Raw genomic sequence first — 21,208 nt, 5'->3', positions numbered from 1 at the left:
AAATCATATTATCTCCACTAATTAATTAAAAGAGATGACCTATTTAAATGTAATTTTTATTATTCGTAAACTTAGTTGTTTATCTTGTTCAATGTCTCTGATGACGTCATCTGTAAGTTATTAAACTAATTAACTGAGATTGCTGCCTAGTGTCTACTTAAACTGTCTTTTATTCAAAGGGAGTTTTCAGACAACTAGATTTGTTTGTTTTCTGCAACCAAATGTAATTATATGTAAATCCTTTCAGAATTGCATTCGTATTCGTATGAACGGCTTCGGTCAATTCACAACCGGAAGTGTAACAAAAGACATTTGGTATGTAATTACTGTTAACTTTACCAATTGAATATCAAACACTTGCGTTTGTTGTTTAAGCAATGTCTTAAGAGTAAGGAGTAAGAGGGCTTCATGTTATCTCCACTTTTAATACAATGGCAAAGATGTTCTTTTTCCATTGAACACATCTATGGTACTACTGGACACGTTCTAAAGCTAAGAATGAAATCATAGATGGTTTAATAGGATTAATATCTTCCAAATGTTTTCAATCTAACCATTTTTCTTTTCTCTTTTTCGTTTCGCATTCATTCCAACTAACAAACTAATCTGCAACGGTCTTAGAAACGTCCCTCATTCCAATCCAAGCAAGACAACCTCTTCATGTAATTTTCAGACAAAACGGTTCTATTAGCCGCAGTGAAATGACATCCTAGTTTTAACCGATATTGAAATCTTCGTTGAGTATTTAATGTGGAGAATTTTTTTGTCTTAAAATATATTGGCGTATTCTGAAATTATTTCTTTAAAATAAGAAATAGAAAACTCACTAGAAAATAAAATGAATTCGAAATTATTTTATCACATGGCCATGCTAGGTATTATTTCAAGTCATTTTTTCAAATTCATACTTACAGTACTACACAAAATCTGTTTCGAGACAGACGTCACTCTTAAGTTGTAGTAAGGTGGTTAGCGTGAATTATGCCTTTAATAATATTAGTACATTTTGCTCTATTGATATAAATTATGAAACTTTTCCTGGAAAATCGTATCTGTTTGCTTAGGCAATAGCACACATGTTTAAAATTTGGAATTGAAATCTTCATTTTTTTTGTAATAATTTGTCTAATTAAAGCAGATCATTTACATAAATTCTAATCCGCGCTGATGAAAATAGAATTCAGTGAAATTGACACATTCATTCCGCACTCAATAGCCGTGTAAATTTTAATTAAAAATCAGATGTGATAGATAGCGAAACTTACTTTGATCCATTGATCTGTTTCAGAACATGAGCTATGTGTCTACGCTTTTGATGAGAACATCATTTTTAATCCTCCTAAACTGCCGATGGCATGTAAATGTGCGTCTTTCAAAAGTCAATTTACTTACTCTTCCATAGTTTAAACTTCCGATATAGCAATGGCTTTATACGAACACTCACTGAAGTTTGACGTTGACATACACGAGGAATAAAGACCAATGGGAACTGTGGACTTCACTGAGGTGTTCACATAAGTTTAAAAGATAACTTCTGTTTAAATATTATTTTTGATGATGTGAATAATACGTGTTCTCGATGTTTTAGTGTAGTATTCCAGTATCGATTGCAGAGTCATTCCTGTGGAGCCACTGTTTTTGAGGGATTTGTATTTATACATTACTATTTTAATGAGAAGTTTATTATGCTAACTGATACATTAATTCATATTCGAATCATAATTTAAATTAAAATTTCTCCTAAGGATGTTTTGATATTTTTAATGCACGAAGGATAAATTTTAATTTCTCAAAGCTTGTTTTATTTTCCTTTCTGATAAAGGTTTTTTTTTTTTTTTTTTTTTTTAACGGGACCAACAGCATTATCCATTATGACTGTAGAAGAATATAAAATATTAATTAACAGTTAAATAATGAAAGAATATAAAAAAACGGGCAATTTCTCCCAAATCTAATTTGACGACTTCTCTCTGCTAAAAGAGACAATTTCAGGTTTAACTTCTCCACTTAGCAACAGGCTCCGTGTCTCCCTTGGTAACCATACTTTTTCTGTTGAAATATGGAGCCGATGTAAAACCACTTGCTCACTTATTAGATACTTATTTTAGGCCAAAATAAGTCAACATGAAGATAAATGGCCTTACGAAATAAAACTTTTGCTTAATATGATAGCTACGTTCGGTCATGGGAAATTATTTGTTCAGCATATATTAATTTAATTAAAATATATGGTCCTGAAAAGGGATCACACTTTGGTCATTAAGAGGGAATGGGACTTTATTGCACATCGCAATTTATGAGTTCATGCAGCATAACTTTAGCTATGATAGAAAAATAATTAAACAATATTAGTTAGCTAGCATTACACATGGAAGGTGTTAACGAGTCTCTTGTAAACCAACCGATATGTACGACTTTGGGCAGTCAAGAATCCCAACTCGAATACTAGGGAATCAAGGAAGAGATTAATAGTTGAACTTGGTATGTTGCGCATGAATTAATTTTAATCCACGTGGATCAGATTACCAGTTTCTTAATAAAGTTTAGATGCACTGAAATACATAACAGCACTCAAAGCACATTTAAATTTATTTCGTTAGACAACTTTTGTGTATTGAAATCGTTTTTACGCACGAATAATTTACTGTAATGAGAATTTAATATCGATGTGGAGTGCATTTAACAGGAAGATGGCATCTTAATCATTAGTGTACTTATACCTAATGTCCCGCAGCATCCTTCAATGTTTGTGTTGTTGATCATGTAACGGAATGATATTTGAGATTCGTGTCTTTCATCAATATAATTAACAAACCAGTTTCAAATTCTTAGGCGTACAAATTGCATTAATGTAAACCTTAAGAAACCGAGCATCAAACCCTTGTGTCATCTATTAGATTTGACACGACAATCTGCAACGTGTTGTCGATACATAACGGAAAGCGGACACACTGCACGCTTCAAGGATTCCAGGCAATACGTATCATTCGCTAGTTCAAGAACCATCTCAGCGACTCACAAAGTGATCGATGTTGCTTTATTACTCTTACTGTCTCGGAGGCAAACAAAACTCGGAAAGAATCTCGCCTACGAACAAAGGCAAGTGAGAAATTCAAGGCAACATTCATTATTTCGAAACCTAACGCACTTCACTGAGGATGCTTATCTTAGGTGTAACTGCGAGAAAAGTTGGATACGCACATTTAAACTAGAAATTAGCAATTCAAATTGCTTTTCCTTCTCATGTTAATGCCTCGCTAGCGTTAAATCTCCGAAGGAAATTAAGGTCACTTTCTTAATCATTAGAATATGCTCTTGTGATGTTAAGAAAACCTTAATCAGTTTTCACGCCAGTAACAGCTGAGATACCGAACTAGGTTAATGTCGCTCAATACTTTTATAGAACAATGCGAGGCAAACTTCCATCTTAGCAGATTTCGCGACAGCAAATAATTCCACAAAAAGTCTGCAATTTATTTTTAGCGCCTTGTGAAATAGCAGTGTTTAAAAATTCATTTCAATAAGGAATAGAAAAAGCCGATTTAAACGATTTGGAAACATAACGATTAAAAGATAATTACGTATTTAACTTTTAATATTAAACTAATACAATACAGATTGCAAACTGAAGAGGATAGCAGTCTGTGGTTAAGAAGAAAGCTACGCTTTTTCTGGAAAATAACAAAAGCTGTTCCAGAGGTAGTGAGAGGTGGAAAAAGATTAGAAATTGATCCCGTAACAAACTGAACTTGCTAAGAATTAGTCTCGTTTTATCCTTTGCCCAAGTCTAAGCAAACATGTTTGCGCGTGAAGTAACTTCACGACTAGGCTACTTGTGTATAGAGGCCGATTATTTGGTATCAATGATTTAGTATCCCATAATGCAAAGCACACATCCTTTTAGGTGTGTATAATGCTATGTATTATGGGAAGGGTCACTACCCAGACATTTTTAGACTTTTGAGGTCTAATCAGTAGATGCTAATTCTAGAAGAAATACCAAGGTTGAATTAAAGTAGGAGTCATCACCTGCAAATTCTCTGGATTAGACACAAATGTAGAAAGTTTTTCACTTAGTTGCTGCTACTGATCTACAAATTGATCCAGTTGGTTGAATGTTGCTAATGAGATGAAGGAATGATTGGTGGCCTCTTTAGAAGATTACTGTCGTTTAAAATATCCACAGAAATAGCATATGTGAGAAAGTGAGTAAACAAGTGTGGAAGGTGATAAAGATTATAAACGAAACAAATGAGTGCTATGAGGCCATTGTATTGTGTTTATCTGCGTGGTTCTGGCCAGTTTAATTGTTTTGTGGTTGAACAAACTGCATCTCCGCATGAGACTGATAAATCACCATTTGAACGAACCTGAGTCCTTCCAAAGTAAATCTTTGTTATTTTCTGATCTACACAATTTGATTTGAATAAGTACACGTACATTAACTGGTGGTCACTTTTATAAAGTATATTCAGGGAAGGTTTCATGCATCACGTCAATTGTGAAACATACAAGGAAGATGCGAGTAGCAATGAACAAAAAAGGGAGACACCAAGTTTGTATATTTTGGAGGGCAGGGAAGAGGAGGCAAGGCTGAGAAAACTGTTTGCGTTTAAGATCAAATGACGGGAAAATTACTGAAAAGTTCATCTTGTTATAGGACTGATATTTTTTCATTTTCCATCAACGAGTTTTTATACCAGCTGCAAAAAGGTTTATACGGATCACCTTTATCAATACTAAATGACAAAAGTATTAGGCTTTTTTTTTATAACCTATCATCCTCTTAACTTGCCCTCCTCGAGATTTCTTGAATGAAAACTGTGAAGAAAAACTTTTCAGAAAGTCTTGTAATTGTTCCTAATGAAAGTTGTTTGTCCCTTCCATTGTGAAAACGCTACGACACACCTAAACTGTCGGACGAAAAACTTTAACACAGCCATCAAAAGAGACGGAAAAGATGAAGATAATCGATCAAGAGAAATGCCATCGCACAGCACCAAACATTCGGTGGGAGGAGAAGAATAAGTGATTTCTAAACTCAGATAAGATTCTTAAAGGAACAACAAAAAAAAACTTGTCGAAGCTAAATATGGGGTTGGTCGCACGTTGAAAAGTTAGATTGATTACGTCAACCCGCCTTCCACTAGTCTGTTTATTGCAAGACTGTCCAAGAATGGATGCAGTCCATTATGAAAGTAGAATAACAAGGCACAAGCTACTTATTACACAGCAAGTGTCCTAACATTGCGTGTCCACTCAAGTAATCTACTCCCAGACTTTCCGCTTAGAAAGTGATGTTACTTAATGAAAAAAATTCCAGAAAAAAATTACATGCACTAAACGACTATGCAATTAGATCCCCGTCATCAGAACTAGTGAAACGGCAAATAACCTCTGATGAACCTATTTGAATTAGTTCAAGTTTTGAATGTCCTAAGTAAATTCCTAACACCATCATAAATGGATATTTTTAATGTGGTATGAATTTCGGAAAAATCTAAAAGCAGTCGAATAGGATTATACCTTTAAATAAACTTACCTTTGATAATGACTTTAGAAACAGCACCCCCAGAAGTAATCCTGCCAAAATCCCATGTCCTGTTGCCATCTTTTGATTCCTTGCAGAAACTAGAATTGTGATAGTTATTACTTTATTTATAAAATGATTTTCAAGTTCATTTTAATATGTAAATGAACAAAGTAGATCGTTAAAATAATGTAACTGATATTGAGAATTTAAAGAAAGATTTACACAACTTCATGGGAAATTTTTGGAAGATTTTCTTAAACTCAAATGGTCAAAGGAACAAGATCTGTGCATTATTTAGCCGTTGCAGGTCATGTTCATACTATGTAAATAGCATTTCTATTCGTATAAGATTAATTTCTATGCGGTTTTATTTATTTAATTATAGACTACTAAAACTTGCCATCAAACCTGAAATTTGCATTAGTACATTTGATATTCAATCTTCCATAGTACTAATTTGCGATTTCGGTTTTTTCATAGTAAGAATATTGTTCGAAAACTAGAGCTTCGGTGCGCTCACATGCACCCAAGATTTAGTTTTCAATTTTTCAAAATATTTGCTAAGTTTCTCATTTCGTTCTTTTACTGTTCAATTCAGAATAATGGAAAATTCTTAGTGCTATCGTATTGTCATCTTTATTGGTCGACTAACAGATGGCTCGTTTTGAAATAGGAAGCATCAGCTAAAACAGCTCTCATATTGTTCTAAATGATATCACATGAACGCCAGAAAAACTTGTTGCCACGGAAACAGTTGTTTTAATCAATAAAAAAAAATGAAATTATAAGGAAATCGTTACTAAAGTAAGCAATATTATCTTGATCTCTTAACGGGAGACTAGGAACCTTGAATAGCATTTGGGTTGGTGGAAGTAAACAGGATATGATATGGGTGACAGAGTATCACGAATAAAGTGATCTGTGGCTTACAGATCCAAAGCAGCAGCATTGTATGCAGTTTGACGAGGTTTTTACCGTTCTTTTTACTTTATATATTCTCAATGACAAAGTCAGATATTTGGTAGTGGATTATCTTTAAAGACGTCCTTAAATGGACTGTTATCCACTTTTCCTCGCAATTGAACACTCGTCACTAAGTGGTTGATTACCAGGAAAAGGAATATCTATTTCTCACAATCATAGGTCCCATTCGAAGAAGAAATTATGCAATTTAAGTGTTTTTCAACGTAAATACTGCAATATTAGTTGAAAACGAATGGTCATAAAAGTACCAAGTATCGAAGTCAGTACTTTTGTGATCCATTTCTTTGTTTTGAAAAAAAGTGAAATTCTATTTTCTATTCTGCACCTGTTTTGAGCAACTTGCATAAATCTCTTCCCCCCCCCCCCATCCTTAATGTAACATCTAAATTTGCGTAGGCGTTTCCCACGTCACAGGGGCACGTACAACACGCACTAATGCTGATATGACAATGTTGCTTTCATTCTCTGCTTTAGTATCGATAAGAACAAGTAGAACAGGTTTGACGTCACATGTCAATTTCACTTGTCACGTTTTTCCAAGAGCACGTGGGAGAACCGTTTAAGGCATCTGGTGAAGGATACAGCAAATGTTTGGAATAAAAATTTACTTGGAAAAAAAAATTTGGACTTGTGTCCGTAGAAAATTTACGATATACAAACTTCGTAGCCTCATTATACACAGAAAGAAAAATAAAATTCCTGAGAGCTAAGGATTCTCAATTTAATTCAAAATTCCCGTTGATTATATTCAATGATTCCAATTTCGTCTGTTTAGGAAGTCGTATCACAACTTTTAAGGCTTGCACACTTCATTATTGCCATTCACTACGTGCACAAAAGTATTTCTCGAGGCTCTCATACAGTATTATTAACAAGATATCTCTGTCTCCTTTTATTCTAGTTCATTTGCCTCCATTGGCAACTGTTATTACAACGACGCCTTGGTGTATGGTAGCCAAGTGGCCTTATAATGACACACAGAAAGGTAGTTCTAAATAGTCGACCATTTCAAAACCTCCCCCTGGTGAATGAACTGTAGTATCCAAAACATGTATTAAATGTTTCCTTATCCTTTCATTAGACGCGTGAGCAGGAATATATTACATCAAAGATAATTGCAGCATCTAAGAAGCAAATGACAAGATTAATTCTCCTTTCAAATGTTCACATTTACTTGAAGATTTATGCTCACCATCTGCAATCCGTCACCGCACCAAACGAGTAATTTTCTAGTCTATTTTGCTAAATGACAGAAGACAGAATGACGGAGATATATTTTCATTGTATATCAACGTCATTAGTTGAAAGTAAGTTCTCTCCATCAACAACTGAGTTTTCCGAGAGGACAGGTTAAAGATCAACTTAAAATTGCTATAAAAAAGGAAGAAAATTTTACATAATTTTCTTTCCAGTTTCTCTTTGATAAATTCTTCAATAATTATGTCTGTTTTGCTATTCCTTTTCGTGACGGAAAGAGGAAGATATACAGCAAAGTATATATTTTAGTTTGTCAAAATGTGTTGGCACCGTTCACAAATTATCTTTGAAGCTATAAACGACAAAATTAATGAAGTAAGAAAATATTGATGTAGTGCTGATACACGTACGAGATCAATTTTTAACTTGAGGCATTTGAAATAATCAGAAAGTATTCGATATATATTATTCATTCACAGTTTGCATGAACCGAAAACGTAATTTATTTAATTGAAGTTGGAGATTACTTCTATTGATTTTCTGTAGATTAAGGCAAGTAAATAAACGAAGTGCTAAATATGTATGTCTTATCGCATTTCCAATTGCATATATCGCCAGGCTTATCTCTAGCGTTGTACTTTTAGATGAGATCACAATGATTAAATTAGCAGTCTTTCGCTATTAGAATACAAACCTCGATTGTAATACTGTATTGGAAACTAGATGATTACCATCGCCCAAGTGAAAACAGGGTGTAAAATACTGTTAGTTGATTAGTTTTCTTCGAAAGATGAGAAACCTTATTTGAAAGAGAAGGCATCGATTTCGTTCGTAAATATTAATATGGAAATTAATTCTATGTAAAGAGTTTGTAGACTCTCTAATTTTTGGTCTCAAAACTGAACGAATAATTCAAGAGAAAATTTGATAAAACACAATTATGTTCTGAGGACATAATCGGTGCAGAACCGCTTGTACCTAATGAAATATATTTTTTGTGATTCTCCAAATCATTTCTTTAGTACAATTCTGTAACAATGCATTTTCTAAATGAAGACAATTTTAAAGAATGTACTTCGCATACAGACGATGCATCTTTGTTCTACAAATGTTACTGCGCAGCCGGCTTTACTAAACCAACCGAAATTAAATTTATCCTCTTTCATGTACGTTTACAGAGTTTTGTTCTAAGAGCAATTCTAGCGCAGGGCTACTCCCAACATGATCTCATCTGGTAGTTGATTAAAATCATCTGCCGAAACCCTCTTTTACTCTGCAAGCTTTAAACGATTTGCGTGTCTCATCTCACTCATCTTTCCTTCGTAAAGACAAGCTACAAAGGAAAATTTGCCGGTTGGCTTATAAATCCGTCTATAATAATTAAATTTTCGATTGTAGATTACCAATAAAGGTTTATTGGAATTTCTCAGAATAATAGCCGACTGCTACCGCCTATCATATGTCATTTAGAATAAAGCAATAGCATTTCAAGTAAATTTACTTACCGGCAGAAGTGCGGTTTAGGCGATATGCAAATTGAATTACTATTCGAGAATGAAAATCTGTTTTTCTAGTTAATGATGCGTGAAGTTTTATTCACAATGCATCATAGGAGACTCGAGTCCATACACATATATACCCAAGGTTATAGATCAAAGGCAGGATGTTACTACCACTTCTCACGTTAGTTTCCCGTTAAATCTCACTGTCCATATTATTCTGATTTTAGCATTCATCTAGTCAACAAAAATTATAAGTCAGCACTTACATTGAGTGACTGGATGGAGAGAATATAATTCTAAGGCTCCAAAGTTCATGTTTTAGTAGTTTGTTAGTTTTGATGATCGGGAGAAATCCGATCGATTTTCGATGAGATGACCAGCCACTCTGCACCAGATGTAATGTCGCTTTCATCACAATATTCCCGGGGTCCCGTTCACTGCATTTGGACCCAATTCTTGGTCTGAAAATCGGAATCTCTGCATTTAATAATGTTGTACGGAATTTAGCTGCATCCATACATTTTCACTATTAATAAGCGTACACTAGCTTTTTTTTTAAATCTTAATCGAGTTCATGGCGTCTTTGACCTTAGAAATAAAGTCCTATTATTTCTGAATTATATGCAAATAATTTCGTAATTTAATTGTAATTAAATAGGTACTCAAATCCCCGATCATTTCTTTCATTTTCTAAGAGTAATGGATCCTTTTGTTAAATCTTAGGGAACATTAGAGATTTCCATTATGTTGTGAACTGCCGTTTGATCTTACATTAAGCAAAATATTAATATAAAGAGTAAAACGACTCGAACAATTTACAGAAAACCGGAAGTCATTTGTGCATCAGCAATTCCTTCAAACATCAAGCTTTTCTATAATTAGATTTGCTATTATAAGAGCAGAAACGATCCATAGCTTAAAATATTGAAGGTTTTCGGGTATGTTTTATTCAAGATATCTGTTTAAGTATAATTATGGCACCAATCACAAAAATCTAATAGTTCATTGACCTTGAGATTAGAAACAGTTCCAAGCATTTCACAGACGTTGCGTGGTAGTTAGTCATATATTAAGGAAATATTAATTATAATAATGACAATTATTCGCATTCTCAAATTGATTAAAATGTAATTTTTCTTTCTCCTGTAGCAGTTATTTTCCCGTACTGTCCTTACTTTGCTTCTTTTGCATTTTTTCCTGCGTTTCATTCATCATGCGGTAGTTCTTTCTTAACTCCACTCTGCTTTATCTTTAAATAGGCATTCTTTTCTTAGCGACATTCCTGGAAATCTTCGGTAAATTAATATAAATGACTCTTAATTCTTTCTTTTTTCTCTTTATTAATTTAAATAGCTGTACGCAAACTCATTTTGTTCCCTTTCTCCAGGTCGTTTCAAAATTCATACAAAATTAACCATAATTAAAAATAGTAACAACTTAAAAATGACCTGTATATTATCCAAGCATGAAACTCGCACACTATTATGCGGGTTATTTATTTGTGCCCACCTAGTAATTTACATAAGGGAACAATTTCTTTTAATTCTCTAAAAGGACCCGTAGTTGTTAAAATCCTGTCTATGAACTATCCCAAGGCAGGACAGAGAAATTGAAAATGATATCAACATCAGGTGTCCAAAATCGTAAATGGCTTACTGTCAAAATTTGATATGCCCTGCCCACCTGATAATTCATCTCAAAGAAGCAATGAGATTTTCTTGCTTCTTCAGATGCTTCCGCGTTTCCAAAGAAAAATTATGCAAGCGATAAAATTGTCAAGTTACGGTCTGAAGCAAGTGATAAGTTACAGGAACTTAAACTCGACTTAGTAGCGAAGACTCGTAAATCATATCTTTCCCACTATTAAAGGGAACTGGTTGTTGAACTCGTTCAGAGTTTAATGTGTTCGTGTGTGCAACGGCACATACAGGAAGGAAAGACTAACCGGAGAATAGGGGTGGGGGATGAAGAGGAATGACAGTTCTATTACATCTGCACACCCGAAGAGTTGAATCGAGTAAGAAGGCTGCACACAGAGAAAGGAAAGATGCCGCTAAGAAGTTTTTGCTTTTTAAATAATAAAATTTGATACACCAGAATAAAACTATAAAAGATAAGACATTTCTAAATGCAATGAAAAAGATAATGAAAGAAATGGAAAAATAAAATGACTATTTGCATTTAAGCAGGAATTTTAAATATTTGAGTTTATTTTCTTTCGTTTTGAAAAACATTGGTATTGAAAAATATTAAACTTCGTGTCCAATGTGCTTCATGACACCACGAGCTGGCACATATCCAGTTGTAGCCATTATCAGTGACCGCTTAAGAACCCTAAAAGTAGTAAGTGATTGATGGAAAGTGAAGGATGACAGCGTAGAGGATGCTTAAGGAGGACGGGAAACTCAACAAGTAGCTCACTCGTTCTTCCAAGTCATTAAAAGTGCAAATATATCCGCATTTAAATGAGGCTAGATAAATGAGAACACGTCTGAAAGCATGCTTTACGTGATGATGGAGTTTGCATTTGAGATGAAGCAATCACCACGAGAGATGCTCAAGAAATAAGAAAGACGAAAATTTAATAACAGAAGTGATAGAAATACGAAGTATTGCCCTAAATTGGTTTAAAAATATAAATGTTAGAGCTCTATGTAAAAAAAAATGAAGCAGAAACAATTTATAAATTTGATTCTTAAATCTAATATGTTACACATTTTCTGCATGGATGCCGACTACAGCATGGAAATCTAAGTTTGGGACGAATTTATCTTACCACACCACTTAAACCCTTTGGTTCTGACTAAAAGTAATTCATATTTTAACTAGAAACAATCACAAAGATGCAATGGATAAACACTACTTCGGTGCCAAATTGATTAAAGATATGAATATTTAAAGAAATGAAACCAACCCCAAGAAATACAAGAATTTGATCAACTATTTTTCAACGAAAATGAGGAAGAATTCTTACGTTACACGTGATTTTCACAATTGTATACATATTATGGTACATTATAGAAATTAGAATAAAATTATATTAATTTAAAGAATAAAAACGCTATTTTTAGCGTTTTTAAATTTTTATTGTTGGTAGGCAACCACATATTTCAGTTGCTAATTTTCAAGCAAAGGCAGCGATCCCTTCGAACTATGAACAGCATCACAAAACGTTCAATATCTGCACTCCTGTAATTAAAAATAAATTATGTATTTTTATTACATAGGTGAACGGCAAATTCCAGTTCGCATCACACCCAGATTATCAGTAGCGAATTCTTCAATATTTTTTTAAATAAAAAAAATTAACTAAAAAATGTCCAAATTCATCTGCTTTTCTTTATTCCTCTGTCTTTCCATCTTTAAGATTTTATCAATACTTTTTCCCAGTTCAATATTCAATTCTTTACCCATTCTGTTTATATTCTTGTATTTATATTTTAATATACATTTGCAGATATTTAATGTTTCAATTAATGCAGTTATCACCACAGATTCATGAAGTCTGAAAATAATATTTTTTTCCTAATAAATACCCAAAATACACACGACTAAATCGACTGCCATTAGCTCTCTATCAAATTAAAGTATCCAAGACGTACATCGGAAGGTTTTCCATCAAATGGCTCTGGTATTACCAACCAGAAGAGATCCAGCATTTCAGAAACAGTGTAATAGAAATACAGATCACACTTCTAATGCTTCACTGTGTCATACTATCAGAAATAAATAATCATAACTTCCTGTTACGTTTCATTTTTATTTAAACCATTTTTTTTAACTTAAGGAAGTTAACGTTACTATGATTGATTACTATGACAATCGTGAATCATGAGAGGATGTTCGACCCTCTCGTAATCCCAGTTTTGTAATTCAGGTCGTAAAAATAATTCAATATATTTCAGTAGTCCAAACTTTTGTTTGGTTTTGTGTAAGTGAGTGCATTCTTATTCAGAAATTACAGTATAATTAACTGTCCTAATGACTACACAAAACTAGAAACTGTTTTCTATTACTTTTCGTATACTAGCTGAAAATTAATCAATAGATGCGTACAAGAAGAAAACTCTTTGAAAAGAAAACGCTTAAATAAAATCTTCTATAATAGCTTCAGGTAGGTGCGTAAGCTCAACAGGCATGACACTTACCAGTAGTGACAACCTTCAAGTTTTGGCCAAGTTTCAAGAGGAACGAATGACGTCACGTACTTAGTAAACATTGTTCAAGCCAGTGAGGAGCCTACACTGTGTCAATAACCACACTAGTGACAATTAAAAAAATAATAAAAGAACTACGACTACGTACAATGGATGTTATCCATTTCCACATGCAAGATTCTTGGAAAACATTACCCGGCACAGACAAGAAAGAAGATGATAAAGTTCTTAGCTAAACTGAGTAACATCAAACAGTGAAGAGAGAATGACGTAAGACACAGTCCAGGTATCAATTGATACACAAGTTCAGCATATCACTTAAGGCTAATTCAATTGTGTCAAGGCCAATTTCCAGGTGGAACAGCACACAATGTTCATTTGTAAACTGAATTCTGATCAATGTGTGTATCACTATTGTTTTTTGATTAATGAACCAGATATTTGAAATTTCGACTTTACCAAGGATTAACTCAATTGTTACATCGTCATTGACAGTTAAAAATTTGGATAATTTTCAGGATAAAATTAAATCAAAGAACTTATTGTAATTTTGCTACGAATTTAAATCCCTGCACCTTCTTCCGTTCACAACTATGAATCTTAAATCGTGCACCAACTCATAAAAGTCGCACTAACCAAAATCGTGAAGGTCATTTATGTAATTTTCCATTTTAAAAACAGTTATTTTCAGCCAGATAAGCAATACCCCTTCTATTAAAGTCTCGATATTCGATAACTTCTTTGATTATCGCATTTTTGAAACGATGCTCTGAGAACTTTCGCTGTTCCCACTGTTTAACAGTGACGTTAATGATTCATGTGATGACCTCCATAAACGTTAGGGTAGAGTTAATGATGGTGGCCATCCTATCCATTACAGAGTCAGCATTTTGTCTGCAGTAAGGTAACAATTTTCCAAAATGTAAGTACGGACTGATTTTGAAATCAATCATTAAACGCTTCTTAATGGGAGCCTAGATGTTTGTTTCCTGAGCATTCTTGATTTCTTCTGTTAGAGCTATTAACGAGAGACTCGTAGTTAACCACACTAAAAATAACGATGCAATACAAATAGAATGACCACTCATTCTACCAGAGCTCATTTCTGATTGGTCAGTGCTTAGAGATATTCCGTTAATAAACAGAGTTGAGTTAAAGGACTAGAATAAATCGTTTAATCCAGTGGAACTTAACTTCCTTTCCCTCCTCTAATGCATATTCTTAAACAGTATGTATTTCTTAAATTTCTACGCAACTGCAAATGAAAATGTCTTACGCATTTTTGATTTTTTATACATATCAAAATTACATAAGAATATAAGGCGTTGTAGAATATTATTATTATGGGCGACTCCAAGGAGTCCTTAGATTCATCAAGAGAGGCCCTAAACATGTCCATCACAACTATTCGACATACACAGTATGTCGAATAGTTGTATCGAATCACACAGTATCGATCATACTTTGCCTTGAATTCATTCACTGTCATAGCACCAACAACAGACTCTGGCAGCTTATTCCACTCATTCACCATTCTAAAAGTAAAACACCCAGCTCTAACACCCTTATTAACCACATCTTACCCAGCTTTCAAGGATGTCCCCTAGTCCTCCCACCACCATTCTATTCGCAAAAATATCCTCTGAATTAATCCTATAGAAACCCTTCAGCAATTTGAATGTCTTAATCATATCTCCCCTTTTCCGCCCATCAACCAATTTCTGCAACCTCTTTTCATAAGGTTTTCAATAGACCTGCTATCATCTTGGTCACTCGTCTCTGGATCCTCTCAATCTCCTCCCCATCAAGAAGAAACCTAGGTGACCAGATCTGGGAACAGTAGTCGAGATGGAGTCTTATCAAGGCTCGATACAGAGGAACAATAACTTGCTTATCTCTGCTCGTCAAAGTATTCTTCAGCATCCAAGTGATTTGATGAGCTGATTTAGCCACTTTGGCAATGTGTCCCCTAAACTTCAACTCCCTATCTCCCAACACTCCCAAGTCCCTAGCCTCATCAATCTCCTGGAGTACAGTTCCACCAATGTGATATACTGCTGCTACTCTTTTCACCCCAAAACGCATAACCTTACATTTTGCCACATTAAATTGACATCCATTTTCCTTAGCCCAGTCCTCCAATCTATCCAAATCAGCCTGCAAAATTTTGACATCATCTGCATTCACTATTGCCCTACCGAACGTTGCATAATCAGCAACCAAATGAACCATTCCTCTCAGTTCCTTCCCTATATCGTTAATGAACAAATTAAACAGCAGTGGTCCAAGAACAGAACCCTGCGGCACACCACTAGTCACAGGCCATCTTTTGGACTCTACTCCTGAGTAAACTACTCTCTGGTATCTGTCCATCAACCACCCTCCTATCCATCTCACCAACCCTATACCATTCCCATATGTTGCAGTTTACGGATTAGAATTCCTTATGGTATCCTGTCAAAGGCCTTAGCCAGGTCCAGCAGTATCACTGTAAACCCATTACCCTTGTCCAGTTCAGCAGTCACGTGATATAAAATCTGAGCAAGTTACTGAGGCATGATCAGTAACTATACCCTTCACAAAATCATGCTGTCCTCCATACAGTATCTCATTTTCATCAATCCATTCCTGTATTTTTCCCTTGACTACTTTCTCCAAGACCTTGACAACGACTCCTGATGCAACAGTAGTCTTGGATCCTCCTTTATGCAATGGAACTATTTCCCCCCCTCTTACAACCCATTCGGGACTAAACCAGACCCGAGACTCCGATTAAACAATATGGTCAAGACACTGACAATTCTTTAGCCTCTTCACCTAAAACCCGTGCTGGTATACCATCCAATCCCACAGATGTATTCGCATTAAGGTTCTGTAATAGACTATTCACCTCCACTTCATTCACCACAATTCCCATATAAACTAATGGTTCCTTCATTCTTTCAATATCTCCACCTGGATGATATACTCTTGCAAAGTGCTCACTCAGTAATTACACTATATCGATTGATTCAGTGACATTCCTACCATCGGCATTCATTAAAATCATTCTGTCGTGTACAGTTTTTCTTTTACTTGCAGCATATTGAAAGAACTGTTTGGGATTCTCTTTAGCTTGCATGGCTAATTTCCTTTCATAATCCGCTTTTGCTTTTTTACCACACTCGTTACCCTTCTGGCCTGCGCTTTATACCGTTCATGTACTTGCAGGTCACCTTTCTTCTTAAATTCTTTCCACAGTTCTTTATATTTTTGCAACTCAAGTTTAATGGTGTTATTCATCCATTTAATCCCTACTTGATTTACTATTCGGACTCTAGGTATACAGTCAGCCATAACCTCCTGCAAATGTTCCTTGACCTCTTCCCATGCCCTTGCAGTTTTACATGCCATGGCACTGAACCAAGCAATCTCCTAAGGTTGTCATAATTGCCAGCACGGTAATTCCACATATACCCTGTCTTAATCACAAATTGCACAGATTTAGCCACCTCCTAAGTCAAGATCTTATAATCACTCTCACCAACAGGTGGCAACATGGTCATATTCATTACAGTCAATTTCTCAGATGCTATTACTAGGTCAAGCACTCTCGAACCCCTAGTATTTTCCATTACATGCTGTCTCAGATAGTTATCCCTTAGTAACTGAATGAAATCCAGTTCCTTCCTCACATGTGGCCTCTCCTCCTTCCAATCAATGTTACCATAGTTGAAATCCCCCATAATAATTACCCTCTTTCCATCAATTTGTCTATGCATACTAACTCCATCTATTCCATCACCTGGTCTATAGCAGCACCCAATTGTATATTTTGTTCTGCTAGTTTCAATCTCGCACCAAATAGCCTTAAATTAACTCCTTTCACTATCCTGCAATACTTCAATTCTCCTTGGCTGCAGTTCATCAGCTATCATCAATAACACCCCTCCCCCAATTTTATTCTCTGTCCCTCCTAAACATACTATAACCTACGCTTTCGATCCCACTAACTATATCATCTTCCGTCAGCCATGTTTCACTAATGCCAATAACCTGTGGCCAGGAAGAGCCAATCAAGGCCAAAAATTCTTCCTTCTTGTTCCTAATACTCCTGGTATTAGTATAGCATTTAAATAAATGCATTTACATATTTTTTTACATTATTATTTACATTATAAAGCATTTATCTGCAACCTACGTTGCAGGTAAATAGTAAAGACAATTGCGATATTCTATTTCACGTTTCGTATGAGTTTGTTCGCAAAGATGTCAACAACGTAATGGAAATTAGGGTTAAAATAAAAGTATCAAAATCTGTCGGATTGTGGATTGTTGATGTGCGTGTGTTTAAGACTAGTGTAAATTTATTCCTGGTCACGAGGTGTTTGAATGTGTGCATGCATATGCTCGCAACTGTATCTTTCACTCGATTGGAAATCAATGTATTGCTTTGAATATTGACAATAAAGGAATGAAAAAAAAATTAAACAGAAGCTCACTTTTTGTTTTCTCTTCCTTTAAGAATGAGTTGGTTGGTCAGTTGGAATCAACCAACATCGCGAATGCCACAAAGTGTGCTCATATCTGTTAAATGAGCATTCTTAATACTTTGTAGATACTAAAGAATACAGTGCTGTCCCTAATATCTGATAATATTTCACTATTTGTTCAAATATTATCATTGTGAAAGCTATGTTGGTTCTTCAAGTTCGTGAAATCGTAAGTACGTCCACACTTAAGAAAAGCCAATTAAATCTAAGAAATTTGAGCTACGACTTTTTTGTAGATAAATAATACAAGTGCTCGCATTTCTTCGTACTCCTTTAACGCGATGACTTGCTTATTTTCATAGCATCAGTGACTTGCTGATGTTGCATTTTTTTTTAAAACTAGTCTCAAGGCGCCAATAATTCACGGAACCGACTTTGAAAATGAATTTATCGGACGACTACAGAAAGCTAAATTTAAACGTACAATCAATGGGATGCAATCTGCCTCCTATCTCAACACTTTCTCTTGATGACATGATGCATCAAGGGGATGAAATTTGAAGGGCAGGACGGAATAGAAAGAAGAATGTCAATAAACCACACCAGACCGCACACACAGTCCATGTCCTCATCTTATCTTAAGGTCGTTTATTTTTATCTCTTGAGAACTATCCACACTTTGCAAAAAAAAAAAAAAAAGTTTAGAACGTAAAATACTAAGCGACTAGGTTGAAAAAGAATGTTGACTATTTTTTACCAGCAGGAAATGATCAGTTACATGAATCCATAGTCACTATTGTTCAGAATGTTTATGAACAAAAGAACTTAATTGTGACGTCACTAGCATATTCAGGTTACAGATTTTGACGACTTGTGCCATACAAAATTGTAATTGTGTGTGTGTGGCCCGTCTAAAATAATCATTTATTTTTCTATAACTCAGCAGTTTCAGACCCTGCTGAGTATAAGTGCTGTATTTTTTCATAAGTTCCACTACACTTCTTAAAAGCAATCACACTTTCAGATTTACTACAAGTTTCTATCTTAAAAATCTAAGGTACATGAGACGAGATATGGAATGCTTCACGACAGCTGTTCTTATATGCTGGTATGAGCTGCAAGCCTCTATGCTTAATTAGGATCAGACAATTTGGCAGAGGAAACAGAACAGGAATAAGTTTAGACTAAAGAAATTCAAGAGATCAGATTCTTCGTCAACGCTCTTCTAGTGTTACAAATGCTATTTAAAGATCGTAAAAAAAAAAAGGAACTGGTGATATTCGAGTCGTATACAAGAAGGGTTAAACTCGCCAACGGTGCTAATACTTCACAACATTCCGAGAATAGCTAGAAAATAGATCAGTTTCATAACTTTAATGTTTTCCTGTAATGAGTAGTCTTGAATAACATAACGATGCTCCTAGAAAAAGAAATCGCTATTATAGAATTATTTTGCAAGCTAAATTTGAACATTACATCTCTTTGCTTGCACACATACTCTATTTAACTGTTAAAATGCGTAAGCCAGAAGGATAATTTAGCAACCGCCCCCCCTTCCATGTGTCCTGTCTTTAAACGAACCCATCTGTCGTCTAGCTTCTAAGCACATTATACGCTGGTCCAACAGCTGACAGACGATTGCCTTGGCAGTCAAGGAATCCAGTTCTCCTCTGACAACAGCATGAAAATTTGTATCTAACTAGATAAGAAACGAAGTGACAGGTGGCATTGGAGAGTGTTTTTAAAAGTTATTCATTCATCATAATGTAATTTACACTCTAGTACTTGAATTCCTTTAACACGATGATCATCTCGGAGGAATTTTTAACACGTGGCATGTTTGGTTGCTACTAGAATGCTCATGACGAGCGATCCCGTCAACTAAATCAACTATGCTGAGAGTTTAGATGATGTTTATCCAAGTCACGAACTCTTGGAGGCCGCACAATTCACTTCCAAGAATATCTCTAAGTAGGAGGAGGGAGGATTGGCTATTTTTTTCAGTCAGAGAACGATTGATACCGTCGTAATTTAGCAGACCTTCGTTTTCAAAGGGCCGTAAGCGAGAGTGACGAGGCACCATCTCAATGGCTACTCATTTATACACTGATGGAGTGCGAGAAGCATTCCTCATCACCCGGAAGTCTGGAGGTTTGATCTCATCCATAATACTAAGGCCACATCCTCCAAACAACCTTCTGCTCTTGGTGGATTTAGCTCTTTCTGTAGTTTGGGTATTTCATCTTAACTTTTGAAGAAGTTTTTTGCGTCATCAGAAATACTTTGGGCACTGATTCAATTTAAACAGTGCTGTATGTATTTTGGCATCACTGCTTGTCCTTCTGTTCGTTCATCAAAGCATTGCCACACTTCAGGTAAGTTAATAGTAAATAAACATTAATAAGATAGCCAATACTTTCTAGTCAAGGATTTTCTTAGTGTTAAAGAACTCTGACTTGGCTTTCTTAGTCTAGAATTTCAAGTCATGTTTGCTTTCTTTCTAAAGAACTAGATGCTCTATTATGAACAAATATATTAATCGGTACAAAATATGTTTACCTATCATTCAGATATCTTACTGAACAAAATGCGCCTATATTAGTATATTAAGAAGCTATAACTTACTTTGTATTTCCGTAGTTTGGATATAAACATAACCACACTATCTCAAATTGAGACGAACAATACAACGTAAGTTCTGATAAAAATTAACTACACATTCACACGTTTGCATTCATTGCAAACAGAATAACTTGAAAGTAACAAATTTAGTGGAGTTAGTAGTTTTAAGGTTTTTACATTATGGAAAATCAGACCAACCAGGAAGAGTCATCGTAGCGTATGCACCACCACCTACATGATTACAGCACGAAATGCTAACAACTCAATTTAAAATACTCCTAATTATTATCTTCCCATCACGATATAATGATAAGAAGTGATTACTGTAACCTTTTAAGATGCTTAAATTTCCTCCATATGCGCTGACTGCGTCTTTTTTCGAAATAAAAATGGTCACGAGAGACAACAGAAGTGCAATGAAGGTAGCTGCAAGAACAGCTCCTATTCCATACTAGCGATGATCATTGTAGCATTTGAAAGGTGGGGGGGGGGGTTGATGGAAAATCACGTGAATCGGCCGTGACAGACAGACATGCATGAACGTGATGCTCATCATAGGAAAGTTGCAACTGACAACACCTGGTACCACGTGGGTGTCCCATTTTCTGTTTGTCTGTTTTAGTTCACCTTGAGCAAAACTAAACTTCTTGATTAGTAATTTTAATTATTTTCAAATAAAAACGGGTTAAAATTCTTTCGCGTAATCTATGAATAGTGAAAAAAGTTTTTTTTTTTTTTTTT

The 21,208-nt window shown here is 35.0% G+C and overlaps 1 protein-coding gene across 1 annotated transcript in view; it reads right to left on the bottom strand.

The window, feature by feature from the left end:
• LOC150098180 (uncharacterized) overlaps positions 1–21,208 on the bottom strand; it is a 113,895-nt gene that overhangs the window by 36,777 nt on the left and 55,910 nt on the right. Inside the window, exon 2 of the mRNA XM_090406221.1 lies at positions 5,543–5,631. Coding sequence (XP_090262347.1) covers positions 5,543–5,611 — 69 coding nt within the window. The 5' untranslated portion in view covers positions 5,612–5,631. The remainder of the gene's footprint in view (positions 1–5,542; positions 5,632–21,208) is intronic.

Source organism: Typopeltis vanoorti, chromosome 16, assembly GCF_054136105.1.
Source record: "Typopeltis vanoorti isolate ZY-2024b chromosome 16, IOZ_Tvanoo_1.0, whole genome shotgun sequence".
In the NCBI taxonomy this organism is placed as follows: domain Eukaryota; kingdom Metazoa; phylum Arthropoda; class Arachnida; order Uropygi; family Thelyphonidae; genus Typopeltis; species Typopeltis vanoorti.
Note: the sequence above shows the minus strand (reverse complement) of the source record. Positions and strands in the feature narration are given on the sequence as shown.